Source organism: Bufo gargarizans, chromosome 5 (genome assembly GCF_014858855.1).
Source record: "Bufo gargarizans isolate SCDJY-AF-19 chromosome 5, ASM1485885v1, whole genome shotgun sequence".
NCBI classification, from domain to species: domain Eukaryota; kingdom Metazoa; phylum Chordata; class Amphibia; order Anura; family Bufonidae; genus Bufo; species Bufo gargarizans.
In genome coordinates, this window is record NC_058084.1 from 109,269,959 (window position 1) to 109,286,410 (window position 16,452).

Genomic DNA, 16,452 nt, shown 5'->3' on the forward strand with positions numbered 1-16,452 from the left:
ACACTGATCTCACTCGTGTGTCTGACCTAAGGGAAACTTGGAATACATTCTCAATTTCCCATCTGCACCACGACACCAAAAATGAAGTATTACATGAGATGATCTTAGCAGGATATCTTCTGATATCCAGTTTCCCATAATACATAAAAGGTTTTCCAAAGCTAGACAATTCTTTAATTGAACCTGTTGCTAAGGCTACTTTCACACTAGCGTTCGGGCGGATCCGTTCTGAACGGATCCGCTCATAATAATGCAGACGGAGGCTCCGTTCAGAACGGATCCGTCTGCATTATTTTTTAGCATAGAACAACTAAGTGTGAAAATAGCCTCGTACGGATCCGTCCAGACTTTCAATGTAAAGTCAATGGGGGACGGATCCGCTTGAAGATTGAGCCACATTGTGGCATCTTCAAACGGATCCGTCCCCATTGACTTACATTGAAAGTCTGGACGGATCCGCACGGCCAGGCGGACACCCGAACGCTGCAAGCAGCGTTTAGCTGTCCGCCTGTCCGTGCGGAGGCGAGCGGAGGCTGAACGCCGCCAGACTGATGCAGTCTGAGCGGATCCGCCTCCATTCAGACTGCATCAGGGCTGGACGGCTGCGTTCGGGTCCGCTCGTGAGCTCCTTCAAACGGAGCTCACGAGCGGACCAGCGAACGCTAGTGTGAAAGCAGCCTTACCTGGATGTTATTTGTAGCCTAAGGCTCCATTCAGACGTCCGTAGAATGGGTCCGCATCCATTCCGCAATTATCCGCAAGGGGTGCGGACCCATTCATTCTCTATGGGGCTGAAAGCAGTCTACACATCCGCATTTCCGTAGCGCGGCACCGATCTTCCGGTCCGCAGCTACGCAAGAAAATAGAGCATGTCCTATTCTTATCCGCAATTGCGGACAAGAATAGGCATTTCTATGGGGGTGCCGGCCGGGAGTATAGCGGATCTGCAATGCACTACGGACGTCTGATTGGAGCCTTAAAGTGGTAATCCTGGAAAAGATAATGACTTAGCCTCAGGTTAGGTCATCCATTATCAGATCAGAGGGGGTCCAAGTCCAGGCATCCCTGTCGATCAGCTGTTTCAGGGAGCTGCTGTGCTCAGCGAAGCTCTGGTGAGTTATGCAGGCCCCCAACAGCTTTCTAAGGACAGCACCGTACATCGCATAGTGGCAGGGCTTGGTACTGCAGCTCAGCCCCACTGACTTGAATAGGGCTGAGTGGCAACATACAGTGAGGTCACTGGCTTAGGAAGAGGCTGTGGCATACAAGCCTCTTCTAACAGCAGATCAGTAGGGGTCCTGGGAGTCGCACCCCCGCAGATCTGATACTGATCATCTATCCTGGAGACCCTTTTAAAGTATATTTAAAATTGATCAGGCCACATAAAATGCTCAGGTTTTGTCCATCTAACAATGGAGGCCTGACTTGCTGCCATGACATTGTAGCAAATGGACCTCATTACGATCATCACTGCGCAGTGGTCCAATTTTTGTTGTTGCCAAAATTTTCACAAAATCACAACCGGCCAGAACAGACTCTTCGTTAACCTGAGTAAGTTGAGACATTCTTATGACGGATACATTGCTGAAAATTCTAACTTTCACATCTTTCTACTTTATGCCTCAGTAATTTCTGTATCACCTCATAACATTTCCATGCATATTAAAAGCGTGTTCTAGGATTTCGATATTGATGGCCTAGCCTCGGTAGAAAAAAGTCATCAGTATCTGATTGGTGGGGGTCTGACCACTATAATACCTCCCTCAGTCAGCGGTTTGAAGACTCTGCAGCCCTCTGGTAAGTGATGCGGCCTCTTTACAGCATCATACATTGAACAGCAGCTGTGCTTGGTATAGCAGCTCAGGAGCATTCACAAACCACGTGACCATGAATGTCATGTCACTGGCCTAGGAAGAGGCAGAGCACCACAGCCGTCTTCAAACAGGAGCCCGACCACCACCAACCAGAGACTGACGGTCATCAATATCTAAACCTCAGACAACCCATTTAATGTAGTCTCCAAATCCATATACAGTACATTAAAGTCTTAAGCTTACCATACACATTACATAACCATCAGTTGAACGCTCGTTTGGCTGACAACTCTCTCTCCTGACTCATCCATACACACTCAACTACATGTGTTCTCAATGGAAGAGTGGAGCGAGGCCACTCAGACCCCTATAGCCATGGCTTATCTCCAAGAACAAATGAATCCAGCGTCTTTAAATCGTAGAAGACTGATCCTTCTCCCCCCTGACATCTGCCGTTGGCAGAGGATCAGAGGGCCCTCATATACTTTAGATGGTAGACAGATCCTGTCAAAAACGTCAGGTTTGGCCAATATACATCCAGTATGGATGGCCAGATTTACTCCAATGAAAATTTAACTCAGGTGTTAAAAGTGCAAACACTGGAGAAGACAAGTTTCCCAATGTATTATGTAACAGTTATCTCTTTAGGCTTTGCAGTAGGATGTTCTGCTTGGGAAATAAAACCACTGACAACCTCAACATTTTCCAGCGAGATGACCGGAAATGACCTATTTTTCAGGCCCCTGGGCTGCTGCGAGTTTGGTTGGGACCATTGGGATTTTTGTGGAGTCCGCCTTTAACTGCCATGGTTTCTCCATGCCAACAGTTTTCCATCGTGAGACATTTGCATTAAGTAAACCATCATGACAACATTGAAATGGCCAGTTTCACAATTCTCTTAGTGTACTGTATGTCATCTTAGATTTATTTCAGTATGGAAATACATAGACTCTCTCAATTCAATATAGAAGCATAGACTACAAGTAAATGAAATTAAATATATTAGGTGGTTAGAATTTCTTTCAGAAGTGTAGATATGTCAACCATTCTTTACTATGAAAGCAAAAAAAAAGATAGAAAATAACGGCAAGTAACACAATCCTCATGGACAAACAGGATTAGCATAGAAATACATTTCTACTAGGAAAATGACCCCAAGGTTACATTAGTTGAAGCTAGAAAGCAGCTTTGGAAAGAATGCACGACTACGGTCATATTCTCAGGCTCATAGACTTTACATTAATACGTTTGCCTGTAATACATGATCAGATTATTTCTCTATACTAGGACAAAATGAAAAAAATAAAATAAAAAGGAGGCACTTAAAAAAAAATTACAAAAAATTAATCACAATATGGGTGGAGGGATCTATGAGTGGAAACGAAACAAACTGCGCCCATAAAGTTATTCCAAGTGATGAACAGTGCCGAACGCCACATGCATTCTCACTCTTTATTAGCTAGTTAACGAGTGGGTTTCCATTTCATGAGGGCGCTTGGTCAGGTCTGCAAAGTTAAAGAGAATCAGATTATAAAAAGCCTCGCGTGGACTGACTGACATGGTGACACTCGTTTGCTAGCAATGAGGCTCCGTTCACACACAACATTTTAAACGTACAAACATGTCTGCACCACTCTTAGGGAAGTTTTAGGCTAGGGCACCATGGGACATTATGATCGCGAACGATAGTGAATGCAGTCGTGCGGAAATACGGCTGGTTTGGATTTCTGTGACCGTCACCGTTTCAGCAGCTTGCAGGTAGCGGCAGAACCACATTCACCATCATCCGCTGAAATCTTTTGCCGTGCAGGTAGCCCTAGCCTAACTCGTACCCTATTTAAAGTGTAAACACCAAACATATTGTAGGGCCATAAATCACAATAGTAGTGTTCAGCAAGTACCTGGAGCCTGACAGTCCCTAAATCAAAGTGCAGCTTCCCTTCTCTATAACGTGTGTGGGGAGAGATTTCAGCTCTGGCTGGCGCTTTATATCCCGCTACCCTTCCTCTTCTGCGGATGGAGCTGCAGGACAGCACAGTGAGTAATACCTACTCCATTTAGGGGACACTGGTTCCCATGTATATTCTCTTAAGGGTTACATTTGTTTTTACATAGTTTGCCCCCTTGATATTGATCATGTATGACTAAAATTAGGTTGCAATACTGTGGGCCAAAGATTTTATTTTTTTATGGCCACACAGATGGCTATAAAGTCAGCCTCTGATTTCAGGATTAAATAAAAAATAAAATAATAAAGTTGAGCGTGCCACTGTCCTTTCTTTGTTAAGAGCCCTAACAATTACTAGAACAGTTAGACACAATACCAATTGGACACTGATGCACACTAACAAACTCCTGAATATACAGTATAGGAGATCTGGGACCCACCCCTGACGTCCGTGCACCGCGCTTGAATATTCTGAGGCACAGGTGAGCTGATCCCTCTTAACACCTTACTATATATAACCTAGCGAAAGTCTGTCAAGGCTTTAAGCAAGAAAAATTCTTAAAAAGGGATTGTCCCATCTTGCCACTTCCAGAGAGATGGGACTAAGTGGTGGCCCTGGGTGGAGGGATTATGGAAACTGCCGAGCGGGATGGCACAACTCCCATTTTAGTGATTGGGACAGAGTCCGCTGCTTCTGTAACTCATGAAGTTATGGGAGCAGTGTAGCTTGTTCTACTATGTTGCTTGTGTAGTTGCCATTTAATACAATGGAAAAAACACAAACAGCGGCGCACTGTTCCGCTCGTCTGTGTCCGTAAGCCCGACCACCTAGGGTCAACGCTTAGTCCCAACGCTCTGTGGAAACGGCAAGATGGGATAATCCCTTTAATTCTCTCAGGATAATTGTCCCCCTGTTATGAAATCTTCAGCACACTATTGCTTTAGGTCAACGACTGAATCGGGTTGGATGTGATCAGGATTAAAGTACTGAATACGAAAGCTTAAAGGATGGGGGAGTTTCTGGGTTATAGATGCTGATGACCTATCCCAAGGATAGGTCACCAATAACAGATGGGTGGGGATCCGATATTCGGCATCTCCACCAATCAGCTGTTCATAGCAACTGTCAGAACCAAAACAGAGAACGAACCCAGAAGCGCAGCTCCGACCATTGTGTAGCCACCATGCTGGGTTCGGCAGCTCAGCTCCCATTCACGGCCAATACATAATGTACGGCGCTGCCTGCTTCCTGTTCCATTGTCTGTGTTAATTCTGGACAGCTGATGAGTGGGTACCAGGTGTCGGACCCCCTCCAATCTGTTATTGATGACCTATCCTAAGGATACATGTTCTGATTTTAGCGGCTGAAATGGGAGGCATGCATTAAAAATGGTGTGTGAACCCAGAGAAGTGCCCGCTCAGTCTTACAGAAGTATAGATGTGCATTAAACAGGAGGTTGCCACAAAGCTGCATTGATTCCTAACACTAAAACAAAGGGCACCTATGGCAACACAGTATAAGACTTCATTTACCATAGGGATTTCACTACAAAAATTCTCGAGACGACTATTCTTTGAACTCCTGATTTAAAGACGGCATGATTTCTTTTTCATTTTACCAGCAGCTAACAAAAAAATAAAAAATAAACACAATTTAAAAAAAGAAATTTAAAATAAAATAAATGAAGCGATAATTCTCAATCTCATTAACTAACCACTTTCCTAAGAGTTAGTAATGAACACACACAAAAAAAAAAAAAAAAAAAAAAGGACAAAGGAATCCTTGCGTTCAATGGGACTCCCGCGCCGCAGCTTGATTACAAAAACGACAGCAGATATTGGTTAAAAGCTTCAGGACAGAAAGTGCTTGACAAGTTCTCAAGTGTTTGGTGATGAGTACAAGGGCAATGCACTGATGGGGGAAAAAAAAAAAATGTAAAAAGAGGAAGGGGAAGAAAGAAAAAAAAGTCAATTTTATGTTACAGTGTTCAAGGACGTTGCCAGAAGCAGAAATAAAATGCATTAATTAGGTTTTCTTCCACAAAGTAGGCGATTTCCAGAGTCTGCATCATTAGTGTTTTACAGAAAGATTAACTCCATCTAATTATTGTTTGTTTCGATTTCTCTCCTGAAAAATAAAACAAAAAATTTAATGAAGACAAGTTTTTTCTTTTGCAGAATTTAAAGCGTAACAGTCCTTTCATTTTATTTTTTTTATAAACGTACAACACAGGCAAAATATAAGAAACTTAGTAATATATTTTATCAGAGAAAGATGCATCTGTCTCCTCCGACTCCTCTCCTGCCCCCCTGCTCCTCACCAACCCAATTCTCTACTCAGGCTCACTGAAAACTCTGACTATATAGAAGTCTATGGAGACGGGAGGAGAAGGGACAAGCTGCTGGATACAGACAGACTGCCAACGGTTTTACATCATTTACTGTCAAAGTGACCCTCTGGTTCATGAAAAAAACTTGACAATAACTGGGGAATGAAGAGGACGCTTACCTGGTGACCTTACCTCCTTTCATCTTTTTTAGTTGCAGATCCATTAACTACCAGGCTTTTCTTCTGCCATCCAACATGGCCACACAGCTTCTTAGACTATCTGATGCAAACAGTGCACCAGTAGCCCAGGTCACTTCCTACTTGTCCAGCTCTTCACTTGGATTGGCCAGTACTGCTCACCTGACCAGAGCTGGCCAATCCAAGGGCATCAAAAAGTGTCTTGTGCTACCAACTGCATAGTGTGAATCAGGTAGTCTGAGAAGTGATGTCACCATCTTGGATTCTGAGAACAGTTCTGCAGTATTGGAGGTCACTATGTAAGTTTTCCGTTTGTTCCCCCAGTTAAAGGGGTTATCCGGGAATTACTACTGATGACCTATCCTCTGGATAGTTGTGTATTGCTCAATCAGCACTCAGTTTATAGAGTGGTGCATGCATCTAGTCAAGGCATCCCACGTAGCAATAAGGAGAAGACCAGCACTCACTGTAGTCGTTATAGTGATTCTTCGTTTATTGTCACATAAATATATGGAACACGTCACATATACGTATCTAATGCGACAAACCAAGAATGCTTTAGGATAGACTGATGACCAGGATAGGTCATCAGTCTCAGACCAGCAAAGACCGACGCATGGGACCCCGGCTGATCAGACGTTTGAAGAGGTCAGGCGCTCCATGAGCACCACAGCCTCTTCCTAGGCCATGTGATGTCGCCGTACATCGGTCACATGGCCTAGTTTCAGCTCAGCCCCATCTAAGTAACTGGGGCTGAGCTGCAATACCAAGCAAAGCCCCTATATGATGTACGGTGCTGTGCTTGGAAAGCTGCCGGGAGCCTGCAGCACTAACCGGAGCTCCAGTGAGAGGTGGCTCCCTAAAACACCTGGACTCAGACCCCCGCCGATGTAATAATTTATTACCTATCCTAAAAAATAGGTTATTATCTTTATCTGGATAACCCCTTTAATGTCTTATTTTTTTTCTTGAGCCAGAGGGACACTAACTGCTGGATCCACATCTAAACTGCTCTGTACTGCGATGCTTCTGAGGCCGTGCTACAGAAAGTTAGGAAGTAGAATCTCCTGCTCCTCCATGTCTAGACCCAGGATCAGCAACCTCCGGCACTCCAGCTGTTCTGAAACTACAACTCCCAGAATCCTCCTTTCACTTCTATAGGAGTTACAAGAACAGGCGAGTAAGTGCGCATGCTGGGAGTTGTAATTTCACAGCAGCTGGAGTGCCGAAGGTTGCAGATTCCTGGTCTAGACAGACACGACAGATTACAAAGGGAAAAACTGCTAAAAATACCATATACAGGTCACATACTGCCTAGAAATAGTGTTATTTATCATGTACACACATGGCATTGAAAAATGAGGTAAAACTGTTACACGTCAAGTATTACAGAACAGAATCAATCATATCACCATCAGCACTTCAGGGGCCAATGATACCTTTCTGCTCAGACAGCGTTTTCTAGGACCTCCAAAAATGTGCTGTATTCCAAGAGAGGGAGAAACCAAGTAGTTCTATTGAAACCAACTAAGAGCACCGCAGAACCCTAGTGGGCTCCGGCAGACAGGCCCAGGAAGATAACTCTCCTGGTATTTTGCTGCTATCCTTAAACTACTAGGAGCACCTGAATGGCAGTGCTGGATCGGCAAAGGGGTTTTGACATCACATACAATGTGGGCATATCGCTAGGATATGCCCCCATTTTCTGACACGACCCCACCTACAAGGAGAACGGAGCAGGGAGAGCTGTGGCTGGAGGACCCTGGGTTTCCCAGGGTCCGTCCACCAAGCGCTGTTCCCACAGAAGTGAATAGGAGCGCACGAGCTGCCCCTGCTCCCATTCATTTCTATAGGGCAGTCAGAAATAGAGCCAGCGCTATTTTCGGCAGCCCCATTGAAGTGAATGGAGGGGGGCTGCACATGCGCCGTTCATTTCCCAGCTCCGTTCTGGTTGTATCAGACAATGGGGGCATATCCTAGTGATATGGCCCCATTGTATGTGATGGGAAAATTTTAACAGAGGAGTTTTTCTTCTTTGCATTTTGCTGAATGGTAGGAATGTTCTAAAATAAGTAAAGCTGAAGTTTTTCCTCAAACAAAAAAAGAAGATCTCAGATTGCAGCCATTACAGTGGGAGAAAGTGCCAAGATCATGTGGTGAGCTGAAGCGCTGTATCAGCGCAGCCTGTGCAAGACCCAACTCTGCCACCCATGCCAGGGTTAATGGCGCGGGAGTAGGGCTGAAACGATCAATCGATTAAATCGAGTAATTCGACACAAAATAAATAACCAATGCAAATTTTTTGCATCTAGGATTCGTTTGTGCCATGTGACCACAGAGCGGGAGTGAAGCGCTTGCTATTACTTACCACTCGGTGGTCACCAGCCGGCCCGTACCGCGCTGCACTGGATCCGACACATCGCCAGGTCATGGTGCATGTAAGAGCGCACTATGACCAGACGCTGTGTGACATCAGGATCCAGTGCAGCACGCAGAGAAAAAGAGGAAGGAGCTGTGCCCCTACAGGAAAGGCAAGTATTTTATTTCACTGGGGGACAGGGAGGGGCAGAGCTGAGGGCACTGGGGGACAGGGAGGGGCAGATCTGAGGGCACTGGGCGGATAGTGGAGCTGATGCACTTTGGCTGATCACAGAGTGGGGAACGAAGGGTGTTGGGGACAGATGGCAGGGGGTCTGATGAGTTTTTATAAAGGAAAAAACAGTCTTAATTCTCTTATTAGATTACTCGTAAAAAAATAAATCGATAGACTACTCTATTACTAAAATAATTGTTTACTGCAGCCCTATGTGGGAGGAAGGAACTGAACAGACTAGACTGCTCTAAAACAAAGCTTCGGACCAAAGAAAGTCTCATGTGCACAAATACGCATGAGACATTTTGTAAAGCATAAAATTGCTTGTACAGGCGATATTGCAACTTCTGGGTTCTGCCTCTCGCAGCTTCAATACAACCTCAAGTATAAGAATAGAGAGAAAGATCAGTCTGTGTGTCTGCTTCAGCAATGCACAGAGGAAACTGTAGTGTGGCGCCACCTGCTGGGAGAAGTCATGGCCAATTTTATCAAATTGAGCTTCACTTCAATACAGAGTGTAAGAGTATTAGACAAAATCTGGAAGTCCAAAACCAAGCAGTCACATAAAAGCTCATTCAGACGGCCATATGTACAGGTGCGCATCCATTCTGCGAACAGATGCAAAAGATGTGGACTGCACACCATGTGCTGTCCGCATCCATAGTTCCATTGCCCTTCAAATAATATAGAGCATTTCAAACAAGAATAGGCATTTCTATACAGCGTTGGCCCTCTGTGTTACGCAAAATGCAGAACGCACACAGCCGGCCGTCTGAATGAGCCCTAAAGAAGAATCCCTGTGTAACATCTACCCATGAATGTACTAGATACAGCGCACGTTTTTTAACCTTACGTGCGTTTTCCACCCAGATATAGTTGGGGACTGTGCATTGCAGTGGGTTAAATCCGCAATGACTTTGCAATAAAATTGACATATTACAGATTTTAAGGTTTTAAAGCTGCACAGCAAACTACATTGACACTGCACAAGAGCTCGTGCACACAACCATATTTTGGGTCCGTATCCGAACCGCAATTCTTTACTGTTCAGCGCACACGGAGAAGAGAATTCAGAGGGGCGATGTGAGAGAATCACGCTCCCCTCACCAGAGGTCACTACACTTTTTCCCAAAGGAGTAAAAATCTAACAAAAACCCCCCCAAAAACTTGCATGCAGGACTTTGTCTGCTAAGAAGACAGGACCCCGAACGGACTCCATCATAGTTGGCGGGGTCTGTTAAGCTCCGTTCGGTTATGTGCCCGATCCAGCACTTCTGTTATTTTTATTCTGCTTATCTAACAGAGCTGAACAACAGAAATAAATTGCAGTGGTGTGAATGTGCCCTACCGTCAGCTTGTCCAACATACAGGGGTCCGGGGTCGCTCATCCCTATTTACTAACATTATCTCCTAGCAACCATGCGTGAAAAATCGCACCGCATCCGCACTTGCTTGAGGATTCTACGTCATTTTCACACAACGCAAGTGCTGCGTGAAAAGCAATGCTCATGTACACAGCCCATTGAAATGAATGGGTCAGGATTCAGTGTGGGTGCAATGCGTTCACGTCACGCATTGCACCCGCGCGGAATACTCGGCCGTGTCAAAGGGGCCTTAGACTTATTTATTTTTTTAAGGGGTAAAATGGCCTGAACGGCATCTATGACTCTTAAAAAATGCGTAATTGCAACCTCTGCCCACCGCCATCTCGTGTCCTAAGGATGCAGCATCCGATGACCATCATTTTTTTTCACACCACACATGGCGATCTTCTGCTTTGCAGTGGGGGTAAGTGATGTGACCTACAGGCGTCACATCAAAAATAGAAAAAGGGCTATAATTAACAGGCCACTTCTTTAAGGGCGTGCATTGGCATGGTGGGTCAGCAGAAATAGAATAGGAGGTCAATATCAGATCGGCGTCCGACACCCCACACATCAGCTGCTCCCGAGTAGCTCCGGCACTGGAACTATACAGACCTCCATACTGCAGCGCTGATCTGATATTGATGACCTATCCAGACAACCCTCCAATTATACAAAAAAAAAAAAAAAAAAAAACATTTAATAGTCATATGTAGAGATGAGCGAATTTCATATTTTGAATTTCGTTTACGCTTCGTTTGCTGGTAAAAGGCGAATTGTGTTATGGATTCCATCACCACGGGCCATAACGCAAGTCTATGACGGAATGCATAACGTAATGCCCTTGGAGGCATTCTGTTATTCATTCCGTCATAATAGAAATCTATGGCCTGCATAATGGATCCATCCCACTTCCGTAATGCAGGAGAGGACTCCCCACCATAACTGAAACGGGATCCGTTATGCAGGCCATAGACTTCTATTATGACGGAACGAATAACGGAATGCCTCCAAGGGCATTATGTTATGCATTCCGTCATAGATTTGCGTTATGGTCTGTGGTGATGGAATCCATAACGCAATTCACAAACTAGTCATATGGAAAGGATATTGGGATTCCATATGTTCAAGACACAATAGCGCACGCCTTACATTATGTGAAGTGTGTGCACTAAGCAGTCACTTCCTCCCGAGCTATAACTGGGAACATACAACGGCAAAAATGCAGCCAATCGGTATAGTGCACAGAAAAGAGAAAGAAAAAAAGTCTGGTATCAAACAATCCACTAGAAGGAAATTATTAAAATACTAAAAGCCTCTCGGAGCATTTCATTGACACAAGGGAACAACGTTGGGAGCCTATATTTAGAGCAGTGTCATTTATATTCCTAATCTGGCAATTCAGCCCAGAAGCCACACTTAGAGGATGACTCAGAAGATCACACAGACTGGTGAGTGAAGACATAACCTTTAGCTGCCACGCATAGCTCGTCCATTTACATTGTCCAAGAGGAAAACAAATGCCTCATTCAAGTGGATGCGGCTCACATCGAGGATCCCTGGAGAACAGTGATCTAAAATGTAAAGGGCCCTTTACCGAGAATCCTAAAAGATGATGGCTAACCAGTATTCATAGGAACACATGTCAGCGATTATCTGGCAGTGTAAATGTACCGCCGATTACCCAATGAACAAGCTAAATGCTCACTCATCGGTGTGTACACACACAAAAAGTATAGTTTGCCGGCAGCAGATTGTGCTGTGTATACACAATCTGCTGCCGGCAAACGAGTCAGTAAGGGGAAGAGCGATGACCTTAGCGTTCGCTCCTCCCCATACTGTGAAGGAGATCGATGCATGTAAATAGAGCGGTCTCCTCCACCAGTGAGCAGGAGATTGTCAGGAAGGAGCGCTTCCTTCCCAACATTCTGATGCTCTGTCATCATTTAAGTGTAGTTTCAGGTACTTTTCTGGATAAGCTGCCATGTGTGTATACACGATGAATAACACCATTTCTGGACATACCCTTATTTTCACCCAGGCAGCCCCCCTGAGGCCAGCATCGGAGCATCTCATGCTCCGATGTGCTCCCGTGCCCTGTGCTAAATCGCGCAGGGCATGGGGTCTTGTTTTCAATAATACACTGCCGGGCGGAAACTTCTGCCCGGCAGTGTGTTCGGTGACGTCACCGGCTCTGATGGGTGGGCTTTAGCGCTGTCCTAGCCGTTTTACTGGCTAGGGCAGCGCTAAATCCCGCCCATCAGTGCCGGTGACGTCACCAGGGTTCCTGGCAGCCCCATGGAGAGCCATAAAAACATAGAATGTGTCAGCAGATAAGAACCATTTGGCCCATCTAGGCCCATCACCGGATCTTCAAAAAATGCCTTTGCCCTGCACGATTTTGTGCAGGGCAAAGGAGGGCATCGGAGCATGAACTGCTCCAATGCTCCCGTCAGGGATGCTGCCGGAGTGAAAATGAAGGAATGTCCGGGTTCAGCTCTGAACCCGGACAACCCCTTTAAATGAGTACTTTCATTTCAAGAAAATTTGCACAAATCAATAGTACAAGTGAATACAAGAAACCCAGCAATTTATCATATAGCAGAAAAATGCTTCTTTATACACTTATCAGCCACTTCTCCTGCACTGATCATTTACCTTCAATTAAGAGCTAAAATGAGTCTCGAGTGACTAGACGGATTATGATGTCACTGAAGGGTCGATGTTACATGTTGCTCATAGAAGTCTATGAAGAGAGAAGGAGAGAGCAGCTGGAAGGAGACAGAGGCACAGATTCACAAACACTGCTGCATCATCCAAGTTTACAAACGGATGTAAGTGAAGGATTCCCAGCAACAATGTTTGGTACTGCTGTACTATGTCCTCCACGCTGCAGAGGATGAGGGTTTCCTTTTCTGTGTATGTGAGACATCACAGCAGCTAGTCTACACACTAGTTCAGGGAAAGCAGACACTAGGGCCCATGCATACGGTGCAGAAAATAGACACCAAAACAGCACATAAAGCCACACTCTATCATCATTTTGGTGCAGATCTTCTGTTTGACAACTATATTGAAGTCTATAGGGAAAACCACTACAGTAGGGGCGGAAATGCACAATTGACATACTGCGGATTTTAAAATCCACAAAGCAGGTACATTTCTGCACCGAAGGGAAAAAAAATGAAAATAAATGCAAAGTGTACATGAGTTTTGTCAAATCTCATTAGCTTTGCTGGTATTGTATTTCTCTGTGGTTTTCCCCAAGAAAATCTGCACGTAATACGCAAGAGGTGCAGTTACCCTCTGAAATGGAGTCTGCGGGGGCGGGGACTAGCGATTACTGCAAAATACACAGAAAATAATGAGCAGATATCGTTTTAATTCTTATGTACACACCGCTTATTCAGAAAGGTAACCTGAAATGACATGTTGTCAAGACAGCCAACTTTGGCCACTTCTACCTTCACTTTTGAAAACTACACAGTGCTTAAAGGGGAAGACCAACAGGCAAATTATTTTTAGCAGAAGATAGAACGTGTATGAAGGCGCTCATTCATCAAGGTCATGGTATGTCTATAGTAATTATCACAGTATCCGTCAGAGCAACTGGCCGTACGTTTTGCTAGTCATCTGACTGGCTCTCAATCACAATACTAATTAAGAAAGCCAGTCAGATGACCAGCGTAACATCTTGAAACGAAAAATAAGACCAGTCCAGTTGCTCTGACTTGTCACTACTAAAATAAGCACTTGAAAAAAAAAAATCAAACATACCGCGCACTTATCTACCCGATTTAGCATATGCTTTTACCCAGTTTAGAAAATGTACCCACAGTAATGTGTTGATTTCTATTTACCTTGTTACTGAGATAAGTCTTTGTCCGTATCTCTTCCTACCGATGGATACAAAACTCCCGGTGTCTTGTACTAACAGCTCCTGCCCCGGCCGGTGGCGTGGAGCTGTACAGAAAGGAGCGGAGCGGCTAGTGACGTTACTCCTGCAGCTAAGGGTACTTGCAGGTGCCAAAATTCCTCCAATGCGTTTCGGACAGTAGGTCCTTCCTCAGGGAGAATTACATGGCTCTTCCCAGGTGCCCTCTTTATGTGCACTCGCTCTAAGGTATTACCTATTTAACTCCTTGTTATCCGCACCCTGTTGTGATGTATCCCAAAGGCAGGCTACTTTACATATGCATTCTTATGTTATTCGAATGCAAACATTTCTATCTCAGTATTCAAGCCGATGGGTATTGGGGAATTCATATAAAACATCCATTTTGTTTCCGCTCTAGACATATCTTTAATAAAGTCACCACCCCTTTCATTCTTCTTGACCATTTCTATTTCGCAGAACGTTGATCCACTGAAGCTTCCTTCGTGCTTTTCTTTATAGCGGTGTGATAGCAGGTGTCCCTTAGATTTCTTTGTATATTATATACATGTTCCCCTATTCTTTTCTTTAGCTGCCTTTTTGTGCTCCCCAATGTATATTTTATTGCAAGGACATGTTATTATGTATATTACTCCCCAACTGATAAATTGTTTAATGTCATGTTTATAGGAACCCTCATTATTTGCGTTTGAATTATATTGCTATGTGATTTTTTACAGAGGTAAAATCCTTTTATTAGCTGACTTGCACTTTGTATCTCCTTTTTATCGCTTATTGATATACATTTGTTTGTATCCATCGGTAGGAACAAAGATTTCTCAGTAACAAGTTAAATACAAACCTGTGCAGATAGAAGTCAACACATTACTGTGGGTACATTTTCTAAACAGGGTAAAAGCATATGCTAAATCAGGTAGATAAGTGTGCGGTATGTTTGATATTTTTTTCAAGGGTGTTGTTCCATGCAGTAGTTGCCAGCGGCCCTACAGCAATACCGCTGCCATATCAGGGGCAATCAGGAAAGAAGCGCTATTGAAACATTCCTTTTTTATTCTACTAAAATAAGCAAGTAATATTAGAAAGTGGCACTAAAGATGGCCATAGCCTTTAAAGAGATTCTGTCACCTCTTTTTACCCTATAGAGATGCGGACATGCACGGCTAGATCATTGCTAGCATGTCCGCAATATACCTGTCCTATAGCTCTGTTTGGTTATATATATATAGATGTAAATCAGCCTGGTAAGGAGCCCAAGGGGCTGTACTAACCGTTCTGGAGCAGAGCCCAGCACCGCCGGTATCCAGGAATCTTCTCCTTGCTCAGATAGCCGTAACCTCGCGGTGCGCGAGCTCGCACATGCACAGTTCATTCCCTGAGGCTGATGCCAGCACAGGGAAGGAACACTATGCCGCCACTGCGCATCGAGAGATTACAGAGCTCGGACTGTGTGAGAAAGGGGGAGATTCCTGGATACAGGCGGTGCTGGGCTCCAGAATCTTATTTAGGACTAAGGCTACTTTCACACTTGCGTTTTTGCTGGATCCGGCAGGGTTCAGCAAAAACACTTCCGTTCTGATAATACAACCATCTCCATCAGTTATGTGAAGATCCGGTTGTATTATCTTTAACAGTCAAGTCGTCCCCATTGACTTGCATTGTGGGCTTGCTCCGCATCCCAGGACGGAAAGCAAACCGTAGCATGCTGCGGTTTGCTCTCCAGTATTAGAACGGAATGGAATGCATTTTGGAGCACTCCGTTCTGTTTAATTACATTTTGTCCCCATTGGCAATGGGGACAAAATGGAAGCGTTTTTTTCCCAGTATGACGGATCTCAATACCGGAAAATATTAACGCTAGTGTGAAAGTAGCCTTACACACTCAGGTCGTTAAAGGGGTTGTCTTACTTCAGCAAATGACATTTGCCATGTAGAGAGTTAATACAAGGCACTTACTAATGTGTGGCGATTGTCCATATTGCCTCCTTTGCTGGTTTGATAGTTTTCCATCACATTATACACTGCTCGTTTCCATGGTTACAGCCACACTACAATCTAGCCGCAGCAGTCGTGCTTGGACACTATAGGAAAAAGCACTTACCTATGTGTGCTCCAGAGGTCCCAGCTACCAGAGAGGCTAGCATGTTTTCCTATAGTGATATATGATAATATAGATTGCAGGGTGGTCACAACCATGGAAACGAGCAGTGTATAATGTGATGGAAAAATGAATCCAGCCAGCAAAGGAGGCAATATGGACAATCACAATGCATTAGTAAGTGCCTTGTAATAACTTCCTCCACATGATTAATGC

General features: G+C 44.5%; 1 protein-coding gene across 2 annotated transcripts in view; it reads right to left on the reverse strand.

Annotated features, from left to right (window-relative positions):
- Positions 1-2,712: 2,712 nt before the first annotated feature.
- The window catches only part of YTHDF3 (YTH N6-methyladenosine RNA binding protein 3), a 34,788-nt gene continuing 21,048 nt past the window's right edge, over positions 2,713-16,452 (reverse strand). For both annotated transcript variants that reach the window (XM_044293543.1, XM_044293542.1), the window contains exon 5: positions 2,713-5,890. In XM_044293543.1, coding sequence (XP_044149478.1) covers positions 5,867-5,890 — 24 coding nt within the window. In that variant the 3' untranslated portion in view covers positions 2,713-5,866. The remainder of the gene's footprint in view (positions 5,891-16,452) is intronic.